The sequence below is a fragment of the Penicillium verrucosum genome (genome assembly GCF_028828655.1).
Source record: "Penicillium verrucosum strain IBT 35672 chromosome Unknown utg000005l_segment0_segment0, whole genome shotgun sequence".
Taxonomy (NCBI): domain Eukaryota; kingdom Fungi; phylum Ascomycota; class Eurotiomycetes; order Eurotiales; family Aspergillaceae; genus Penicillium; species Penicillium verrucosum.
This window is the reverse complement of record NW_026643214.1, coordinates 21,684-42,994: the sequence shown is the minus strand read 5'-3', so window position 1 is coordinate 42,994 and position 21,311 is coordinate 21,684. Positions and strand designations below refer to the sequence as shown.

The following is a 21,311-nucleotide window of genomic DNA, read 5'->3' as shown; positions in this document are numbered from 1 at the left end:
TCCACCCCTTCACATTCTCAAAGACGAGACAGGTCTATATAGAAAATGGTAAGAAAAAGTAGCTTTTGCCCTGAAATTCGAGTTGGGTATACCATCTGAAGGACATATTCCGCTCAAATAACAGCCGGAGAACACTAGGATATGTACCTGTAGAGCTACCAAGTGTATTTGACTAAGGATAGATATCTTCATAAGACTAAAAATGCACAAGCTGCGTAAGACCGCGGATAGTGAGAACAAACAATGATTCGGTCTATGGTGACTGATTGTCGCTCTAACTCTCTATTCCCATACACCCTCATTCATCCTCGGAAAATCTAGCTTTAATCAACCTGGGGAGGAGAACCTGACCGTCAGCCCTGCGCAAGTACTCTCCCAACAATACACTCATTCCTGCTTGTTCGGCAGCATTCACCCACTCGTCTAGGGAAACGATCTGAAACTGTTGGCCCAAGCCCGATTCCATCAAGGGCATAATCTCATCACGTCCTATCTTCATCTCGCCAGATTCATACAGGTAGGTCACACACCCAATAGCTAGTTCAGTGACGCTAGATTGGTGAACTGCTTCCAGTAGTTGGCTTGCGGCTGACTGTACAGAAATGAGATCGAAGACCCCTGACCATGAGCTCGAGTCCGGCACCTTCTGGGTTGTTTTGGTAAACCGCATGACATTGCCCATGAGGTCAAGTTCTGGTGCATCGGTACCGGTGATGCTCGATGGACGGTGGATCCATACGGGGAGACCAAATTGGCGGTTGATGCGTTCCAGATAGACTTCGCTCACCCACTTGGCAGCGATGTACCCATCTGTTGGTCGAGACGGAGGAGGATACGACGAGACAGACGTCTCCCCGAAACTTTCTTGAGCGGCAAGGCGCGCCACACCAGCCGTCGAGACAAAATGGAATGGAATACGCCGGGGCAATGCAAGTTTGACGAGTTCCTTTGTCGATGCCACATTGATCAGCTTAAGGGTTCGGTATGTTTTCATGAACGATACATCCGCGCCATTGTGAATAACAATGTCTGCACAGGAGAATATCGATTTCGTGTCGGAATCCGAGAGTCCCAGTTGAGGAGCCCCTAGATCACCAAAATGTAAATGAACTTTCGGATGAGCAAATAGTTCAGGCAAATCCAAGGATCTTTTTCTGACAGCAAGACAATGAATGAATGAGACCTTTTCATCTTCTATGAGCCTCCGGAGGATTTCCTTGCCAAGGAAACCAGTTGCCCCGGTAAGGACAACAGTCTTGATCCCCGAGGCGATAACGTGAATGTCACTGTAACCCAGAGAAGTGAGGTCGGATGCGACTTCAACTTCTGTATCCCAATTCACATCTAGCTCAAGTGCGGGACGAGATATGTCTTGAATCATAGCTGCCATTCCACGTAGAGTGCTGGCTTCAAAAGTTGATACAAGTGCATAGATGCACCGAGGTTCTCCTTGATCAGAGCTTGCAGGTTCACCAGGGCGAGCGAACTTCCACCAACGTGGAAGAAGTCGGACAGGGAATCGATTGAGTGAAAGCTACTAAGTTCCCGGGGGAGTGCCTGTTCCCAGAGGTGACGCAATGACTGTTCAAATGCCGTGAGAGTGGTGTCGTCCAGTAGCTTGGATGAAATCAACGGAATGGGAAACGCGCTGATTGCAGCACGATCAGTCTTTCCCGAGGTATTTTGGGGAAAGCTTTCAACTGGAATGATAGCAGCAGGTCGCATATGATGTGGCAGTGGCAGCTCTTGGGAAAGGCGCGCGAGAAATTGAACCGAACTTTCAGAATCGTGCGTAGGAGCCATTAACACGAAGGCAACTAGAAATTGATCACCCCCGGATTCCGTTGCGTCTGAACGAACAGATACAACAGCTTGGGTGATAACTCCAGCCGAGGAACTGACGATCGCGGTCTCGATTTCTTCAATATTGATGCGAATTCCCCTCAATTTGATTTGGTTATCCCCGTCCATGCGCCCAAGAAGAATAAGACCACCATCGCGATTGAGTTTTCCCCGATCTCCAGTGTGGTGGATTGTTGTCCAGTTCTTCTGCTGGAAGAATTTGCTCGCGTATCGATCATTCGAAAAGCGTTCAGTAGTTTTGGTGCCGTCAAGATAGCCCTGAGAAACTCCTGCGCCGCCAATAACAACTTCACCAGGAACTCCGATAGGAACAGGATTTAAAGTTTCGTCGACAATGTAAACAGAATAGTTTGGTAGAGTATACAGCGCTGGCGCAGGCGATGTTGATGTCGAATCCAACAGGTTGTAAGGGACTTCACTGCCCGAGCATGCAACACTGATCTCGGCCGGCCCATAAGCATTTATCAGTTTGAGATCCGGCCGATGGAGATTCTTAATCTCTTCAATTAAGCCATTTGACATGAATTCACCACCACAAATCGCAGTCGACAAGCGAGAGTTACTGAGGTGAGAGCGACCATGACGCACCCAAGCGAGATATTCCGTGGGCGTCGCAAGCGTGCATGTCACATTCTCCGATGCGATAAGTTGTGTGATAGCAACGGGATCGCCTCTTGTGAGATCAGATGCAATAACAAGGGTCGCGCCCGAGCATAGGGAGACCATGATCTGCCACAAAGACGCATCCCATGCATAAGACGATTGATGCAGGATGATCTCGCTTCCCTGTTTAAGTTTCCAGACTTCACTGCATGACTGAACGTGGTGCACATATGCCGAATGGGCAATCATGATTCCTTTTGGGACACCAGTTGATCCACTGGTATACATGATCACTGCTGTCTGGCTTGGGATAGCCATATTTGGGACGCCACGTGCAGTAGAGCCGTTTAGGCCACATACGTCGATGGGTTTCGCCGTGGTGTGCAAAAGAGGGAAATCAGAGATGGAGTTTGTATCAACCAATACCATCGGTGCTTGTGTTTCCTTCATGATCATCGCGAGTCTGCTCATCCCTACCTTTTTGTCCAACGGGATGTAGGCACCACCGACACGCAAGATGGCTATGAGAGAACATATCCAGTCTGCACTCGGTGACTGGAAGACCCCAACACGGGTACCCGCGCCAACTCCATTCCGTAAGAGCTCGTTGGCGATAACATCGATGCGACGCTGGATTTCAGCATAGGTCAAGGGGCTCCCATCGTGGGGTTTCAATGCGACATGGTCTGGATAGCGCAAGGCAACTTCATCTAGGCGGTGGACGATACTCATAGCATACTCGTCTCGAAGCTCCGGTCCTGTATCGCATATTTAGCAAAATACCTTCAGGGGGTAATCAATGCACTTGCCTCGGCCCGCAGTCACTGCCACTTGGAGGTCTTCTTTTGAATGTAATTCTGGCCACGTAACCCGAGTGGCTGGGTTTTGAAGAAATGACCGGAGAAGATTGACATAGGAACTGAGAAGGATTTCAGCATGTTCCATTCCATATAAGCTCTTCTGGGCTGACAGGTGAATTAGCGTCTCGCCAGCACCGACATTGCCAACATCCAGACCGAGGTCAAAAGAAGTTTCGCCGCCGCCCAAAAGTGCGCCATCGGCCAAACAACCGCAGAAGCTTCGTGATTGCTCGACTTTGGGTCGATAGTTGAAGAGGGTCTGGCATAGGGGGTTGTGTGACGCGGATCGTGGGACGTTGAGTTCTGTCAAGATCACATCAAATGGCACACGCGAGTGGGAAAATGCACCCTGAGTGATGTTCCGGACCTCCTTGAGAGATTCTCCAAAGGATTGACCTGGCTGCTGAGAGAACCTCACAGGAAGAAGGTTCAAGAAAAGTCCCATGCTCCGCAGGATGTCGGCATCCGTACGGTTCCCATCTCCGAGGCCGATGCAAACATCCTTTATATCAAAGAACCGTAGAAGAAGAGTCTTCCAGACTGCCAAGTGGAAATGGAAGGGTGTTGATTTGAACATTCGGCAACACCGGTCAATTGAATCCGACAAACTGACATCGAGGCGAATCTGGGCAGTATGAGACCCGAATTGAGCAACATTGGGCCGCATGGGCTGTAGGGAAAATGGAAGAAGGGGAATTGTGGGTGGAATATCGGTATATTGTGCTCGCCAGTAAGTGAGGTCCCCACCCCAGACGCCCTCTTCGTATTCACGAAGCTGTCGCATACTAAAGTCTGGATATTGAAGTCCATCTTCGGAAAGGGGTTGTCCTTGATACGCCTTTTCCACGTCTGACCAAAATACTTCGAAGCTAATGCCATCCATGTTGATGTGATGGAAGCCGAAGATTAGCCAGTGCTTTTCTGGGTTGAGTGAAAGCAGCCGCACACGCATGATCTCGCCATCAGAAAGTCTGAAAACATGTGCCTCCATCTCCTTTGAGGCCTCTTCGACTTCTGTCTCATCCGAGATTGCAACGTGCTCCAACTGCAAGGTAGATTTCGTCCAAATGCCTTGCATATGATTTCGCTCATCGTCAGTGAAGAAGAACGTACGCAATGCTTCGTGATGTTGTGCCGCGGTTTGTACAGCATTCCCAAATTCTTCAATTCTTAAGCGGCCAGACAATTCAAATGACGGTGTAATGTTGAATGCGGTCTTGTCCTCGACCAGGTGCTCTAAAAACCAGAAGCGCGACTGCCCGTAGGACATCGGCACAGTTCTTTGGATTTCACGTTTTGCGGGGCTCATTTCGCTGTCGTCAGTAAAAAGGGATGATGAAGTGTCGTCATTATTCTCAGAATTTGAGTCTCCAGTAATTAAAGACGTCGCGGAGCTGCCGCTATATGCGTTCGTTGCGTCCGGGAGTGCAAACTTCAATTCCATGGAGCTGGCTCTGCTCTCTGGAACTATTATATCGACGGGCAGATCTGCGGGGACAGCAGCTGTTGCAGCGACAGAAGGATTGGGTTGGTGCGCTGGTAGCTTCACAGCCTGATCACCAGGAATCAAATTGGGAACCAAGGACTCTGGTAGAACTTCAGCAGCAGTGGCCAAAAGGTCACGAATCGACGCCGCATTAAAGATTTTCAACACAGGCATGTCAACACCCAACTCCTTAAGGAACCATGACCGGAGGTCAACGGCGACCAAAGAATCCACACCAAGCTCGTCCGGACTCATGTCCAGCATAGGCTTGTTGGGGTCAGCCTGAAGGGCCGACTGGAGCTTCAACACGAAGCCATCTAAAGAACACCATTTAGTTCAGTTATATATTATACTTCACGATGAACGTACCTTGCAAGATCTCAATAACCTCCTGGTTTGAAGTTGCCTCGAACAGGCGTGTTTTTATCAACACGCCAGATTTCCCCTTTTTGTCTGCCACCACAAGATTGCTAGACTTGTAGACCAGGTGTTGGAACATTGGGTTAGCAACCCAACTCTTCGACTCATCGTCGTCAATTCTGAGCCCACAGCATAGCTCGGCGCTTCCAACGCGGTCTAAGCAGGACAGGACACCTTCAGCAAACACCTCATGGAAGTCTTGCTCAGACATCCATGAATGGCCGACTCGGTATAGATATGATTGTTGACCCATGTTAAGCTCTCGCGTCACATAGCCGTTACCGACGATGGCGCCGATGTTAATCGCGTGCGCTGCCAATCCACGGTTTCGGCGCTGGGCTGCCAGACTCGCCATAAACATATTCGCGGCATTATAGGCAACCTGGCCGGGATTTCCTGTCATTGCAGCCATTGATGAAAAGAATACCATGAATTCTAAAGTGTCATCTGGGAACAACTCGTCCAGTAGTGTACTACCTTCAACTTTGGGACGGAGAACCTTCTCAAGGCGAGGCAGATCTAAATCAATGAACATCGTGTCCTGGAGCACCATGGCACCTTGTGCAACACCAGCGATAGGGGGCATGGTTTCACTGATGTTTCGATGGGTTGCTTGAACGGATTCTCGATTTGTTATGTCACTAGGCATGTTAGCTTGAACAACAGAGGAAAATTCGAAGAGCTTACTTGGAAAAGACTCGAACCGTGCAGCCATTGGCAGCCATTCTCTGCAGCCATTGGTCATCGATATTTGGATTGCGACTCGATAGCGCGATGTATCGTGCCCCCTGTCCGATCATCCATTGACAAAGTGACAAGCCGAGCCCACCTGTCAGCCCAACCAGCCAGTAGGTTTTGTCCTTTGAAAATTTGACCTTTTTGGTAGCAGGGCGAACTTGGACAGCAAGCTGCGATGCATCCCATGTAACTAAAGACTGCTTCGTAAGCGAGGATTGGGCACGAATCAGGTCCTCAAGTCCTAAAGGAACAAACTTGTGCATATTTACTGGCATCAAGTCGTATTGTGCTCTCGTCCAGGAATTCTGGAGCTGCATAGCCAATTGGCCTCTATCTGAGGTGTACTGAGAGTGGGAGCAGTTTGCAGTTAAAGTGTTCTCACTCTCGAAATGACACTCGGTCGGCAAGCATGCCCTCAGAAGGGTAGCCACGTCAGAGCTTCCACCCATATTGACAAGCCGTGAAACATTGACAGGTAACTTGCTCAGTATTTCACGCCGGGTGGAGTTTGGGTGGATTCGGATCCATGGCCACGAGCAATGACCTTCCTTTGTTGTCAAAAGTACAAGTTGAACGCCCCTTTCGTTTGCGTATTTCGTAAGGACGGGGGCAAATGAAAAGTCAGAGTCTAACACAGCCAGCGTAGTTCCCGATTGAAGCTGTTGCAGCATAGACAAAGCAAGGAAATGGAAATAGAGGGTGAGCATCGATCGAATTCCTAGCTCTTCGGAATCTCCACATCGCACAGCCAAGCCATGTGGCACACGAACTTGAGAGTCTAGGGTATGCGATAGGGCAATCACCCGCTCGCCATTCCTCGAATTCTTCCCAACCACCAAAAAATAATTGTCCGATGGTGTGATACGGATGGCACGTAGCAAAGAGTGAGTCAGATCGATACTCACATCATCCGGGAAAGACGGCGAGATTCGAGGGTCCTTTTCTTCAATTTGATATCCAATTTCTGTCGGTTGGATGCTGACCACAGCCCCGGCACGTTCAACCCTGTTAATGATGAGGCGCCTTGAGGAGTTGTATCGATCATTTCGACCAGTATTGAGGCGGAATCGAGGAACTTTGAGCTGCCCATTTTGCAGCATCAGTTCCCTCTCGTTAGACCACAATATCCCATCGAGCTGTCCCGCTTGGTCCCAAATTTCGGCAGCTTCCAAATGGAGCAGCTTCGTCGCAATGATATTGGCGTCAGCATCATGCAGTGAATGGAGGTTGAGGAAATGGATATGGAGGTGAGTCATTTCCATGGCCAATGTGCGTTGAACTCCTGCAAACATGTTGCCATAGGGGTTCTCCCCTTGGGCACCGTGTCCCAACCATAGAACATTTTTGCTTTGTTTGAAGAGCTCTTGGAATGACTTCAAATTCTCGGGGACATATGTTTCAGAACTGGCTCATCCAATTCAATCAAACTGATCACTGATCCCATTACCGGCAGGTTTGCTGGGACAAGGTCGCCCAAAGAACTGGCTGTGTATATGTTGCCGTAGTGGGGACGGACCGCAGTGGTGATATCAGCCACCATATCAGCAGTCAAGGATGTTTTCCCTCCGATGATTGTCAATGAGTTCACACCCAGTGGAACATGATTAGCGGCCAAGGGGTCACGAAGGAAATTGACACGGTGATCGACAGCCTGGGTAACCATGACCGAAAATGGCACAGGCATGGTTTTGGAAGACGAAACCAGGGCTTCGAAACCAGAAAATCCAGCCTTTTGCATCAGTTCTTCCCAGTTCTCCTCTGATACACAAGGTGATAATGTTCTTCCCTCCTCGTAACCTAACCACCAGCCTGGTAGGCCACCAAGAATGAGGCCGAAGCGCATCGCATCGGAGTTAGTGAGTTCTAGCATGATCAGATAGCCACCAGGCTTGAGTAGCCGGCGAACATTTGTCAGCGTCAATTCAAGCCTCCTAGTGGCGTACAGAGCTATAGGAGCAATCACAAGGTCAAAACAACCATCTTCGTAGTCCTGTTCTCCGATGTCCTTCTCGATGTCCAAAACCTTGAAGGCCATTCTGGATTGATAATCCGAAAATCTTTCACGGGCGTCATCGAACTGCGAGTCCAAAATATCAGTGTATGTATACGACGCAAACGAGGACCCCATTGCACGCATGACTCGATCCGAAGTAGCGCCGGCGCCAGCCCCTATAATAAATCAGTATCGGGCGCAGTTTCGACAACGTGCGTGGACTGACCAATCTCCAAAACGTTGACATGGGGGTATCTATGGCCGATTTGGCGAGCCGCCTGAGCAACAGCATCCAAGTATGGGTCTATTCCGAATGTGTTGGCGTAGAATTCCGCTAACATATTGTCACGCATCAGGATTTCAAGCAAATTCATATCCCCCCGAATGATAGCAGGAAGGTTTTCGCCAACCGCAGACAGCAGTTTTATGTCGATACTACCGGAATGACTACGTATATCAGTCAGTGTGATTCAATTTCGGTTTGCAAGATCAACAAAAGAAAAGAGTTCAAGTTCTCACCGATCTAAAATTGGAGCAACAGTCTCCATTGTGTCATTTGCCCATTCGGGCTTTGCGAATTTGTGTCTTCCATTCGCAACGGAGGCTGTACAATGCTTTGCATATGAGAGAAGATGTGTATGGTTCCAAGTAGTATTTGCGCGGTCGGAGTGCTCAGGCGAGTTTTCGAGCTTTTTGAAGTGGAAATGGGCGACGCGTTCGAGATCCAGTGCTAGGGAGCAGTCTTGGGGATGCATGTCTTCAGCTTTCTTTGGTTGCCGCCCGGTGGGCCTATCGACATCCCAGATCACTTCTGTGAAAAAGGGAACATCGTTTGTGGATGTCAATGGACTCAATGGGGTGGTATGGAGTCCTTCAAGTTGAACCAAAGTATGCCTCCCGTCTGCAGAAAATATATCAACATCGCCAGAGAGCTCGGCAAACCGGGCATCTGTGACTGCAGAATAGAAGGGCAGATCTACACCGGGGGCACCAAGAACGGCGCAGGCGGCTGGATTAATGCGAAGCCTATCGATTCGAGTGGGAAGGTAAAGGGTGCGTAGACGCCCATCACCTGGGAAGGAATAAGCAAGCATGATGGACTGAATGGCACCATCAAGAGAGGCTGGGTGAATGATCAACGGTCTTTCAGTTTCAGAATCCACTGGGACAGTGATCAAACCAGATGCCTCGTCCATCTTTCTACGCAAGGTGGAAAGGGCCTGGAAGGGGCCGGTGTAGCCAAACCCAAGTTCAAAAACAGAGTTGTAGAAACGGTCACTTTCCAGATCAAGGAACGAACCTTGCGGTGGGGCGTGTGGTGGGAGAATATCGTGCTTCGGGTCCCCCAAGATAATTTGCATGGTGGCAGATGCGTGAAGGGACATGCTGGATGACCCCTTGTTGGCGTCGGAGTGACAGGAAAAGGACGCCGACACACAATTGGCCTGAACTTGATCGATCGAAAGTCTGAAAATTGTTTCCACCCCCCATTTTCTTCAAGCACCAATGCTTGTCCGATGACCACATCATGGAAGTCAATCAGTTGCACAGAACCTAGGCCATACTTCTGAATCACAGACTCAACCGCGGCCGATATATACCCAGCTGCAGGGAATACCATTTGACTTTGGACCTGATGATGTGCCAACCAAAGAACCTCCCTAGGATGAAGATAGTTCCGCCACCGTACCTCATTGTCTGTGCCGTCGGGGCATTTGACACCCAGTAGGGGATGGAATGGTTCCCTTTCAGTGCGGATTGCGGTAGATGATCGAGATTCGTGCCAATAAACCCGATCATGATCCCACGAATACGATGGAAGGCCCTTGATGAGCTGTGGAATGCTTTGCTTTTGCATTGTCTTCATTTCAAACCCTGTAAAGTCCACGACACTCTCACCCAAGGCAATCCACAGGGCACCCAGTGTGGATGAGAAAGCCTCGCTGTCATTTTTACCACGGTTCAGGGTCCCAGTGTAAGGCAATGGCTGACCAGACACTTCTTGGATTGTTTGCATTGCAGGTCCTTTCAACGCTGGATGAGGGCCAATCTCCAAAGCCATGTCAAATGGGCCCGCTGCGCCAACCGCATAAGTGACAGCCTGGGAGAATAGTACGGGCTTGACCATGTTGTTGATCCAGTATGTGTCAGCGAGATTGTCGTTCACGTTATCAATACTGTCACCATATACACTAGAGATCCAGGTAGCACTGCCACTCGGTGGGCGCTGAATGGCTACACCACACTTTCGGACTGCTGCGATATAAGGAGCTGCACAAGAAAGCATGTGATGTGAATGATAAGCCTTGTCCACTTTCAACAAGCGAGCAAATTTTTTCTCGTCTTCAAGGGTTTCCCTGGCCTCGTCGATCGCATCAGCGTCCCCGGAAATTGTGACGCTGGTGGAAGAGTTGCTAGCCGCCACACAAATTCTGTTCGCGAGGGACGGCATCTCGCAGAGCTCCTTTGCGTCTTCAAAGGATGTCCCCGCAGCCATCATTGCCCCATTCTGTCCTGCCTGCCCGGTTGCATATTGCAGAGACCAGCCCCGGTAATAGGCAATGCGAATAGCATCCTCTTCATTGAGATATCCCGCGGCATACGCTGCCGCAATCTCCCCAGAGGAATGACCGACGACAGCGGTGAGTTTTAGATTGGCGGCCCAAAGAAGCTGAACCAATGCAATCTGAATCGCGGTACAAAGAGGTTGCGAAAACGCCGCCTCGCCAATACGAGAAGAGGACTTGTCTTTACCAAGCTCCTCCCTCAATGACCAAACAGGGCGATGCTCAGTGGGTAGTTCTTGCAAAGACCGATCAAGGCGACTGATGCAATCACTGACCATTGGCAGGTTTTCGAGCAATTCAGCTCCCATCCTTGCCCACTGTGCTCCTTGACCTGTGAACACCCCGAGGAGTTTTGGTTCGCGGATACTTCCCGTTTGCGTGCTTGGTGTTATTGCCGAGGACACCGCCGCTTCATCCAGCCTTGCAGCAAGCTCTCCAGGGCTTGATGCAGACACTGACAGCCGTACTGGCAGAGTAGAACGCCGGGAGTTCAATGTCCATGACAAATTGCGGATATTGATATCCGAATGATTTCGCAGATATGTTGAGTATGCTGCAATGTTGGCGAGAAGTGACTTTTCGGATGAGGCAGAAAAGTTGAATGGTGACACGGCTACAGAGCTACCATCTGCGGCGTTGCTACCACGAGCAAGCAGGTTCGAATCAAACGCTTCCAAAATTGCATGTGCATTCGCACCACCAAAGCCAAAGCTATTGACACTAGCACGGCGGGGTGTGTTTTCTGGGAGCTCAGGCCATTCCTTAGCAACTTGAAGGATTTCAAGGTCGCTGTAGAAGGGAAGTACTGTGGAACTTAACTCGTTGAGCAGTAGGTTTGGCGGGATGACCGCATGTTGTAAAGCAAGGGAGGCTTTGAGGACCGCTGCCAATCCAGCCGTGCCCTCGGTGTGACCGATCACTGTTTTGATGGATCCAACATACAAGGGGTCCTCCTGGTTACCATCGCGGTGGTATTTGGCTGTCTTTCCAAAAAATGCAGTACTGATGGCCTCCGCCTCGACTGGGTCACCTGCTGGAGTTCCTGATTTGGTCAGCAGGGTATCTCACTGTTAGACTAGGATTACGTACCGGTACCATGGGCTTCGAAATATTGTGGTCGGTCAGTGGGTTTAGAAAGATCGAGTCCAGCTCGAGCGTATGTCGTGCGAATAAGGTCAGCTTGAGCCACAGGGTTGGGCATCGTAATTCCTTTGGTGCGACCGTCTTGATTGGCACCCGTCTCCCGAACTATACACTCAATGTGATCCCCATTTGCCAATGCGGCACTCAATGGTTTGAGTATGACGGCGGCAATTCCATCTCCACGTGCATATCCATCTGCGCCTTTATCCCACATGCGCGAGCGACCCGTCGGGGAGAGCATCTTCAGCTTGCTCTCTGCGATGTATTGCTCCGGCCCCAGCAGAAGGTTGGTTCCTGCTGCCACCGCAACATCAGTCTCACCAGATCGCAGGCTCTGTACGGCCTGGTGTAGGGCGATCAGACTAGACGAACACGCCGTATCGATGGTCATCGAGGGTCCGCGCCAGTCGAAGAAGTAGGACACTCGGTTGGATAGAATGCTTCGGGCAGTTCCCGATGCAAAATAAGTGGGAAAGTTCTGCACATCCCGACCTAACATATCGGCATAGTCGTTGGTCATCAGGCCAACATATACACCGGTGTTCGACCCTTGTAGCTTTTCCATGGGAATTCCGGACGTTTCCAGGCCCTCATAAACAGTCTCGAGCAACAGCCTCTGTTGTGGATCAATCGAGTTCGCTTCCACCGGCTTTGTTCCAAAGAATTGTGCGTCAAACAATCGATGATCGTCGGACAACAAATAGGAATGCCGAACATTTGTAGTGCCATGGTGAAGGCCATCAGGGTGGTAAAACGCTTTGGTATTGAAACGACTTTCTGGGATTTCGTTAAGAACATCGCGAGGTGCCTTCAGAAGGTCCCATAGCTTCGAGGGCGTTGTTGCATCACCCGGAAAGCGGCAAGCACTTCCCACGATGGCAATCGGCTCTCCGGTATGAAGACTACCTGTCATCGTGTAGCTCAGGTTTCACTGACTCTGCACAGGTTGGTGCGACGAATGTGCGACTATACGTATTGCAATGAAAGGTCTATAGGGTATCAATAATGGGCAGTCGGGATCAGACTTCTCCGCAACATTCACACTCCAGTTGCTAGCGACGGGGAGCGGTACATATCAATGTGCCGAGGTTCACTTTGGTTGTCATATTAGCACAGTTCGGACATCTAATCTCGCATCAGCTTGCCACTGCTTTCAGCTGGTTCCGACTCCGATGCCTGCCTCCGGGGTTGTGATATGAAATGAAACAAATCACGATGAAGGTGTGGGATCCACCAATTTTTCGCCATGGGTGCTCAGCGACTTCCTTGTATTCTCTCGATCCATGTTACCCTGGAAAGATAAAATCCCCCAGGACCTAGGCTTCCAGGGGTTTCCACTCCGGCTAGTTTGAAATATGAAGACCGAGTCCGAGTCCGAAGGTCTTTACCCTGTGCATTTGCATGTTGGAGATGTAATCAAGAGAAGCAAACCATCCATGATGTGCCAGCGTGCGGGTAGGGATCAGAAGCATGTGTTCTATGGCATGGCCCCTAGGGTGACATTACACAAGAAGACTTCAAGCAGAATATGCGCCTCAATGATCATATTCCTACAGAGTCAGTAGTCGGTAGGTTCAGGAACACAGTTTAAGTCTGAGATAAATTAAATACCTAGGTGGAGTTCCAATAGTAGAACACATTTGTCCCGGATTCCACGCTTCAGTTCTCGGTTGCATTTCCATGTGCCATGGATCCTGGTCGATTTGAGTCCTAGCCTTAAGGTAATTCAGGTTTCAACTGGTAATGTCCGACCATAGCTGCATATCGTAGTTTGAACGATCAAAACGTGGCAAATCGACGTGGTCTGCATAGTTTGTGTTGTTTGTTCCCCTATTCCTCTATTCCTCTCTACACAGGAGTTGAAAATACATTCCACTCTCTTAGGGAATGCGGCCGAGATCGAGACAGAACGAGGTAAAATTAGAGGACTTTCTGCGGGCAAATTGTACAGACAAGGGGGAGAACGGAGGGAGAGGAGAGACAAGAGATAGAAATGTACATGTCGGTCAGGTGTTTCTGACTCAGGCATCAAATATGGCCTGAGGCCTCCGTTTCTTTGCAAGTCTGCATCAATACCGGAGGACTTGTTAATCCTACATGTTACCTTGGGAGGTTTCTAAGGTTACGATTTATGAAGGATCCATAGTTAGTTAACTATTAATTGCTAGGAGAGCCGATACAGAAATACAGAGAGTTGAACCACATAGATTGAACCCCCTATTTTACATCACCACATGATTCGACATCCCTCAGTAACTATGTAGAGTATGTAACTAGATACATAACTAACTAGTCGGTAGATATAACTAGCAATTAATTCTCTCCCTCCTAATCCACAGGCCCCTATACCGTGTAAATGCCACATCAAAGTCTCTTCATAGCAACTTGGAAGAGAATGAGACACACTACTCTACTCAATTGCTGAAAATCTTAGTCAAATCACATATATTGGACCGCGTATGTCGGCTAGCTTTAGTAGATATAAACAAATTCATCATTCTCCCGATCGGTCAGATCCTGAAACGCATTGTCCCCAACTTGCATAGTCGCATGTCCAGTTTCCTCTAGAGTGTCCTGCATATCGTGATAATCGTTTTGCATCGAAAGGTCAACGATTTCAGCTCTCTTACCGTTTTTTACACGTCGACGGGCTTGTTGTTTGTTGAGGAACCATAGATTGGTCCACTGAATGAGAACAACAGCGGCCAAAGTGGTGAAAATTCCGAGACATGACCGCAGGCCTGGGTGGTAGGCTGGCTTGTCCGTCTCGTTAAATAGCAATGGGCCAATGATATTTCCTGCCGAGCTTGCTGCATTATACAGGCTCATGATGACAGATCTTTTAGTGGTGCCTGCCGTGTTGCCGATGATCCAGGTTACAATCAATGGATTGCCGCCAAATAAGAATGCCAGTAGGTAGTAGCCAGCAAGTAACTGGCTCTGCACAGACTTTGTCCGAGCCACAGCATATAAAATTGCTAGACCAGCGATCACGGGCAGCATGAAAGCCGCGATGACAGCGCTCTTCACACGAGCAGTTTGCGCAAGGTAGCTTGCCAGCAGAATTATGATGAATTGCAACGCGCCAAATGGCATGGTCAACAGAGTTGTCCTGTATTTATCGTATCCAAGGCCGCTTAAAATCAGTGGACCGAAGATGTTGGTCACGCTGGCGCCAATGTTAAGGAGCATTGCCATTGCAATCCACAGATATGTCTTGGGCTCTGAGCAGGCCTCGAGGACATGACTGAACTTGAACTCAGTATTTCCGGTTCCAGTCTGGTTGGCCCGAAGGCGCTCTATTCCTTGAGCTTTCTCCTGCTCGTTGAGAAAACGAGCAGTGGATATATCGTTGTCCAAGCCCCAGTAGGCAAATGGAGAAGATGCGACAGTTATCAGGCCAACCACAAGAAATATGCTAAAAGCGAGTCAGAATATACCACTTCCAGCGAGGTGGGAAGGGGGTTTCCTACATTTGCCATGATTTGAGAACGTCGGACTCTATCTGTGCCAATCCATAGGATAGGGCAGCTGCGACGATGGTTGCTAGACCGTTTGTGCTATACCACGCAGCGATCCGGATCGGTTGCTCTGCACGACGGTACCATTGACTTGTGATAACACCAAAGAGAGGGAGACAACCAGCCTCGAACAACCCTAGAAAGAATCGGGCGGCCATCAAGGAGTTGAAGTTGTGGCATACAGCCATACATGTTTGGGCAATTCCCCACCCAAGGCATAGCACTGGCATCAGGATTTTGTGCGGAACCTTGACAATCAGGTATGAAGAAAAGGGCTGCCAGGCAAGTTGTGCAATGGGGCTGATAGAGCCGACGAGCGAATATTCATTGCCAGTAAGGCCCGTGTCTTTCTGCAAACCGAATGTTGCACCGTATCCTAGGACTGTCTTGTCGAGTATCTGTAAGAAGTAGACCCAGGCGAGCACAACAAGAATAGTTCGGTCTGTCTTGCGGCAGATGCGTTTGCTGTCTTCTTCGGTCAAATGGACGCGTACAATGCCACTATTATCCATGATTTTATCCCCCTTCTGTGGCTCTGCCGCTTCATTGTGAGTAACATCTGTTTTGGACATGGTGGGGTCTTGCATTGTTGAAAAATATCTTTACCTTCGTCTTTTTTACCCATCAGGACATATATATAGTGTCAGTTGCAGCACCCCACGCGTCATCGATATAAATTTTGAGTTTCCCCATTTTCCCCGTGTTACCCATGTTCCCCATGTTCCCCCACGTCCCCGCGTCCCCCACGAAATGCAGTGATAGCCAAGATATTTAGCGAACAAGCCTTAACCGTATATCGATTAGTGTTTTCTCTGTCATCCAATCGATTAAAATACCCTTGTTTCTTTCCACAGACAATCCGGGCTTGAGCTTCAGAGTGGAGACCCCCATTCGAGCACCCCATTATTACCGAGACCAACCGAAAACTGGGGGTCGTGGGGTGAACTCCTTACCTACCTATGTTGTAGGTACCTACCTAGGTACCTAGGTAGGTATGAGGCCGGTATTACCTCAGCGTTTTTCTATTTGACCGTCGGGTACTGCAGTGAATTGTCGGCGTTCGAACCTCCTTTGCCGTTGTAAATTGTCACTGACACAAAGAGGCAATATGCCGATCCTCTGATGGGCCGAAAATATATTCCTCTTTCGTGACCAATCCATGGATAGTCTCCCCGGAACCGCCCGTCCAACCCGATGTTAGCCATTGCTCTTGTTCAAGCCAAGCACGAAGCTCAGTCGTGGTCATGTTCACAATCTTTGAATTCGCTGGTCAGATCGTCAACTGTTTTTGTTTACTCAGCTTGTCAAGGGGGAAAGTACTCAATCACATCACAGTGTCTCTGTCCTTCATTGTTTCCACTGTAGAATGTCCCGACGAGAACTGGCGAGCATCATCGACTTGACTTGGCTGTTATGGTTTTAGCGTTTGGAAACTGCAGTTACGGCGGCGGAAGCACGTAGGGAAAGCCCTGGAAGTATTCCAAGGTTGCTATTCCTTGCTATGTCACGATGACAAAGGGTCCCGAGGTCATCTTCAATCAAAGTTCACTTAACCTCTGCGCATGAATATTATGGCCGTTCGTCCAACTGAAGCAAGATCTCGAAGCCAAACGCCCAAGTTGGGACCACATAGTGTTCCCTGGGAGCCTACAGATGTTGATCATCAAGAGTGTGGAGTTAGCCCCATTCGGAGACTGATTATCAGTTCATCCGTTCCGCTCCCGGTCGCAGACGTACCTAGATCTCGGGTTGAGGGATGACCCTCTCCGGCGGGACATTTCGGCAGAATCTGAGGGCATATGAACCTCGGTCTCTTGATTTTTATTGATACGTGTTACGTAACGACGGGGTGGCTTGGAAGGTCGTGTCACTGATGTCGTGCTGTCTACAGCAGCTCCTCCGCACCAAGAAGCGCTACGCTTTTTGTGACAGAAATCTGTCTGAATCGCAATGTACGAGACAAAATGGCAGATGTTGACAACTCTACTTAACTACATAACTACCTATGTAGGTAGTTAACTAAAATGACAAAACCCTCTTTTTCAACAATCTGTGCCGACATCGTGTATTATGTAATTTTGTATGGTACCTACCTACATATAGGTACCTAGGTACCTACCTAGGTAGGCATGTATTCTTCATTGTCATATTTATTGCCGTCCCGAAATGGCGATCTACTATTTATGTAATGTACATTGTAAATATGAATTATGTAGCACATATTGTAACTAGCATTTAACTAGTTACCATTACCTACATGAAGAATATAAATAATTAACTAGTTAACGAATTCCACGAGCGAGCTACGCAGCCCAGAACACATAGTAAAAGCGATAAATTACAACATGATGATACAACAACGGTTGTCTATGTTGTATATGAGCGTTTCCTTGTAGCCAAATACTTTTTATATGATATATAGCCACCTGTTATGGTTTTGGGAAATTTAATAAATTGGTGACTGAGATATATATATTCTCGAGTTCAGCGATGTTTCGATACCATAACAATATAAGTTCTCGATTTATTCAAACTTGATGTATAGTACTAAAAATGCGTATCGATTGCTATCGGCAAGTAATGAAATTAAATAAACGCGTTGCTGGTTGAAATATAGCATCACGTTTATGTATGTGTTTTGGACTGCACGTTAGTTAATTAGGTCCGCGGAGACGTCGGATCGACAAATCCTTATCTTGCCGAGACCCTTAATTCTGATAAGTTCTGATAACTGATTCTCTCTTGACTCGGTAGATCCTTGCAGTGTGAACATGTTCGCTAGTCAGTCATCCTGTTAAGAACGCTAAATTCTTATCTAAAGTTTAATGATTGTCATAACTCTAGATTTGAAGTAGCCAAGTGCGGGAGCTATTGGCATGTAACCATGCCAGGGGGGATTTGCGCCCAGGCGTGAGAGATAAGCCATCCATTGCACCAGCAAGGGAATTCTAGAGACAAAAGAATATATCTTCCTGCCCCCCTTCCTGAGTTATATCTAGCCTTCCTTTGCCCGGGGAAGGTTGAACTAATATCTCCAACTGATTGCGATTGTCTTCTGATCAAAATGACTTTCGATGCCTTCTCTCCTCACGAGGTGATTGAGGCTATCTCAAAATCAGGCGCACATAAGGGGAATATGCGGTTGGACAAGGTGCTTTTTAGTGGGGTCTCAGCTGGGTGTTTACTTGCATTTGCTTGCGGGACTACTCTTAGTACGACTGCCGCACCCTGGTTTCAAGACAATGCCCCGGGTCTGATACGAACCATCGGCGCCTTGGTATTTCCTTACGGTTTGTGTATGATCCTCCTAACAAGTGCAGACCTTTGCACTGGATCTTTTATGGTATGATTGCCTACACAACGAACATGATTACCTTGCTGCGAGCCGTCAAGTGACTAACGTGAACACTAGTTTACTACAGTGGCAGTGCTCCATCGGCGCTTGCCATGGTCAAAAATGTTGATCCACTGGGCTGTGACATTCATCGGCAACTTCGCTGGGTCGCTATTTGTCGTGGCTATCATCTTCGGCTGTATGGAATTCTTCCCTATTACTGCCCAGGTGTAAAACAACCTTACTAATGTTGGATTCATAGATGGAAATGTTTTTTCCGCGGACCCATTTAGGTCCATTGCTATTTCTTTTGCCACAAAAAAGCAGGTCACCCCTGATTTCCACATGATACTCCTACGTGGCATTGGATGCAACTGGCTAGTATGTTTAGCTTGCTTTTTTGGTATTCAAGGGCGTGATCTGGCCTCCAAAGTGATAGGAATCTGGTTGCCCACGTTCGCTTTTGTTTCCCTAGGCTTCGATCACGTCGTTGCAAACATGACATTCATTCCATTGGGTATCTGGCTTGGAGCGCCACATATTACAATTGGCTTATACATATGGAAAGGTATCATCCCGACATTGTTAGGGAATATCATCGGCGGAGGTATATTTTGCGGTCAGTACTGCCATCCATATTCGCAAATAAGGCCTCTTAAACTGATGAAAACACTAGGGACCTACTATTGGTACATGTTACTTCTCGATCTAAACACCCTACCTTTGTACGGCAAGGATAGAGCTCGAAGTAGCTCATTGAAGTCAGTGTCTTGCTCAGATCGAGCTAGCACTAAGCGATCGGACATTGAGTCACCGGCCGGAAGTTTTGGCGACCTGAATCGACATATAAATGAAGGAATACTCGAATGAAATTGATATAATAACGTTATGTACTATCTTGAATCACAATCTTGATCGAAGTTTGAGGGATTTGTTTAACTAGTATGCTAGCACGTATGTCGATGTAAGTACTACTCCCTAAACTACGTGCAGACTGCAACAGCGCCCATCGATTTCTTTTTTATTCTCATCTCTCTGATTTGATAAAGCTTGCGATTATATCAATGTATATTGCGTGATGCCAGCTGTGGCACATATCGGTTTATTAGCCGACAAGCCGTGATAGCAAACCAGCAGCGGGTTGCGAGTTGCCGCCTCATTAAATGCAGACTGGGTTAGTTGTTGCTCGGTGCCTTACCACCATACAGTTATTCCCTATGGTTGAGAAATTTGAACTAAAAGTACAACGTGAGGACAGAGAGGTACAACCAGCAATGAAGCGAGAGGCCGAAACCGATCGGCACGACGACCCGAGAAAGCTACATCCCCCACTAGGGGATGCAAAGGCTTAGTATATTGGTATATATATATCAATCAGATCCTATTTCCGACGATAAGACAAAATCTCTTTCAGATTTCTGCACTGAGTATATCCTTCATTCAAATAAATTCTCATTTAACCATGGCCCCCGGACTAGTGGAAGGTACTGGCTTACAGACTTCGTCGAGCCCCGTCATGCTCTCTGTATTTCCAGATGGATTCAAAACATCCGGCCAACACCCCCCATATATTCACTGATTCGGTCCTATGCCGATTTCCCCAAGACCCTTACCGGCCCTACAGTGTGGAAAGCCGAGGACTATCGCGAGAATCCTGAGCTTTGGACACATCAGTTCACCGCAGAGGATATCGTAGAGATCAGCGATGCTGCAGATCAGTTTACACAAACCGGGACCTCTTTGACTGGAATATCGAAGGTATGGCGATGCGCAAGTATATGATGGACACGACAAGTGGGAACTAACTTGTCTATAGACGAACTTTCCTTTGCCCAATTTGTCCCAGCGGCTGGAAAAGCTTAGGCAAGATCTGATCAATGGGAAAGGATTCTTTCGCTTTCGAGGACTTCCTGTTCAGAAGTGGGATCTTCAGAAATGCGCAACAGCCTATATGGGCCTTGGCACATACTTAGGCTACTTCGTCAGTCAAAACGGCCGTGGTCATGTCCTTGGTCATGTCAAGGATTTAGGAGACGACCCGACCAAAACCGACAGAGTTCGAATCTACCGAACGAATGCTCGGTATGTAATTAATTCTAACTAAAATAACCGGCGGACCGAACCTGACCTTTTCACTAGTCAATACTTCCACACGGATGGAGCTGATCTTGTTGGCCTCCTTTGTATCGCCAAATCTCTATCTGGCGGGGAGTCTGACATTGCGTCCACGCACCATGTATTCAATGTACTACAGGAGAGAGATCCAGATGTGACACGAACTCTATGTGAACCCAACTGGTACTTCGACCGGAAGGGTGAGACGTCCGAAGGCGAAGAAGGCTGGATTCGGGGTAGCATCTTCTATCTCGAAAACGATAGCGGCAGGTCTAGCCCACGAGTCTACGCAAGGTTCGATCCTATGAACGTGACATCGTTATCACGTTTCAACTCGGGGCCTGATGCATGCATACCCCCGTTGTCAGACAGACAAAAACACGCCCTGGAGGTATTTGAGAAGACCTGCGGTGAGCTATCGCTACATATGGTCCTAGCTCCAGGTGATATTCAATTCCTGAGTAATACACATGTCTTCCATGCACGAACAGCCTACACGGATCATCCACCTGGAGCGGTAGACGAAGACAGACAGCCTGCCCGACGACGGCATTTGATGCGACTTTGGCTGTCGGCCCCAGAATCAGAAGGAGGATGGAAGCTGCCGTACCACGATACTTTGGAGAAGAAACGGGGGGGGCATACAGGTTAACAACACGCCTCCTGTC

At 48.4% G+C, this 21,311-nt stretch overlaps 4 protein-coding genes across 4 annotated transcripts; 2 read left to right on the top strand and 2 right to left on the bottom strand.

Annotated features, from left to right (window-relative positions):
• Window positions 1–298: 298 nt before the first annotated feature.
• On the bottom strand, window positions 299–12,586 carry N7516_010860 (Acyl transferase/acyl hydrolase/lysophospholipase; the record flags this gene model as incomplete). Its single annotated transcript, XM_057223578.1, is given in 10 exon segments — window positions 299–1,403; window positions 1,424–3,216; window positions 3,292–5,129; window positions 5,182–5,873; window positions 5,920–7,378; window positions 7,399–8,139; window positions 8,190–8,410; window positions 8,483–9,430; window positions 9,448–11,572; window positions 11,620–12,586. 10 exon segments carry the CDS (start codon window positions 12,584–12,586, stop codon window positions 299–301), a joined length of 11,889 nt encoding a protein of 3,962 aa, XP_057068718.1.
• A 1,559-nt stretch (window positions 12,587–14,145) lies between these two features.
• Window positions 14,146–15,766, bottom strand: N7516_010859 (putative MFS transporter; the record flags this gene model as incomplete). The annotated part of the gene is made up of 2 exons (XM_057223577.1): window positions 14,146–15,091; window positions 15,147–15,766. The coding sequence occupies 2 exons, from the start codon at window positions 15,764–15,766 to the stop codon at window positions 14,146–14,148; spliced, it is 1,566 nt and encodes a 521-aa protein (XP_057068717.1).
• A 2,492-nt stretch (window positions 15,767–18,258) lies between these two features.
• On the top strand, window positions 18,259–18,762 carry N7516_010858 (formate/nitrite transporter family protein; the record flags this gene model as incomplete). Its single annotated transcript, XM_057223576.1, has 2 exons — window positions 18,259–18,537; window positions 18,607–18,762. The coding sequence occupies 2 exons, from the start codon at window positions 18,259–18,261 to the stop codon at window positions 18,760–18,762; spliced, it is 435 nt and encodes a 144-aa protein (XP_057068716.1).
• A 1,228-nt stretch (window positions 18,763–19,990) lies between these two features.
• On the top strand, window positions 19,991–21,295 carry N7516_010857 (TauD/TfdA family dioxygenase; the record flags this gene model as incomplete). Its single annotated transcript, XM_057223575.1, is given in 4 exon segments — window positions 19,991–20,012; window positions 20,027–20,286; window positions 20,375–20,610; window positions 20,668–21,295. 4 exon segments carry the CDS (start codon window positions 19,991–19,993, stop codon window positions 21,293–21,295), a joined length of 1,146 nt encoding a protein of 381 aa, XP_057068715.1.
• Between the last annotated feature and the right edge of the window lie 16 nt (window positions 21,296–21,311).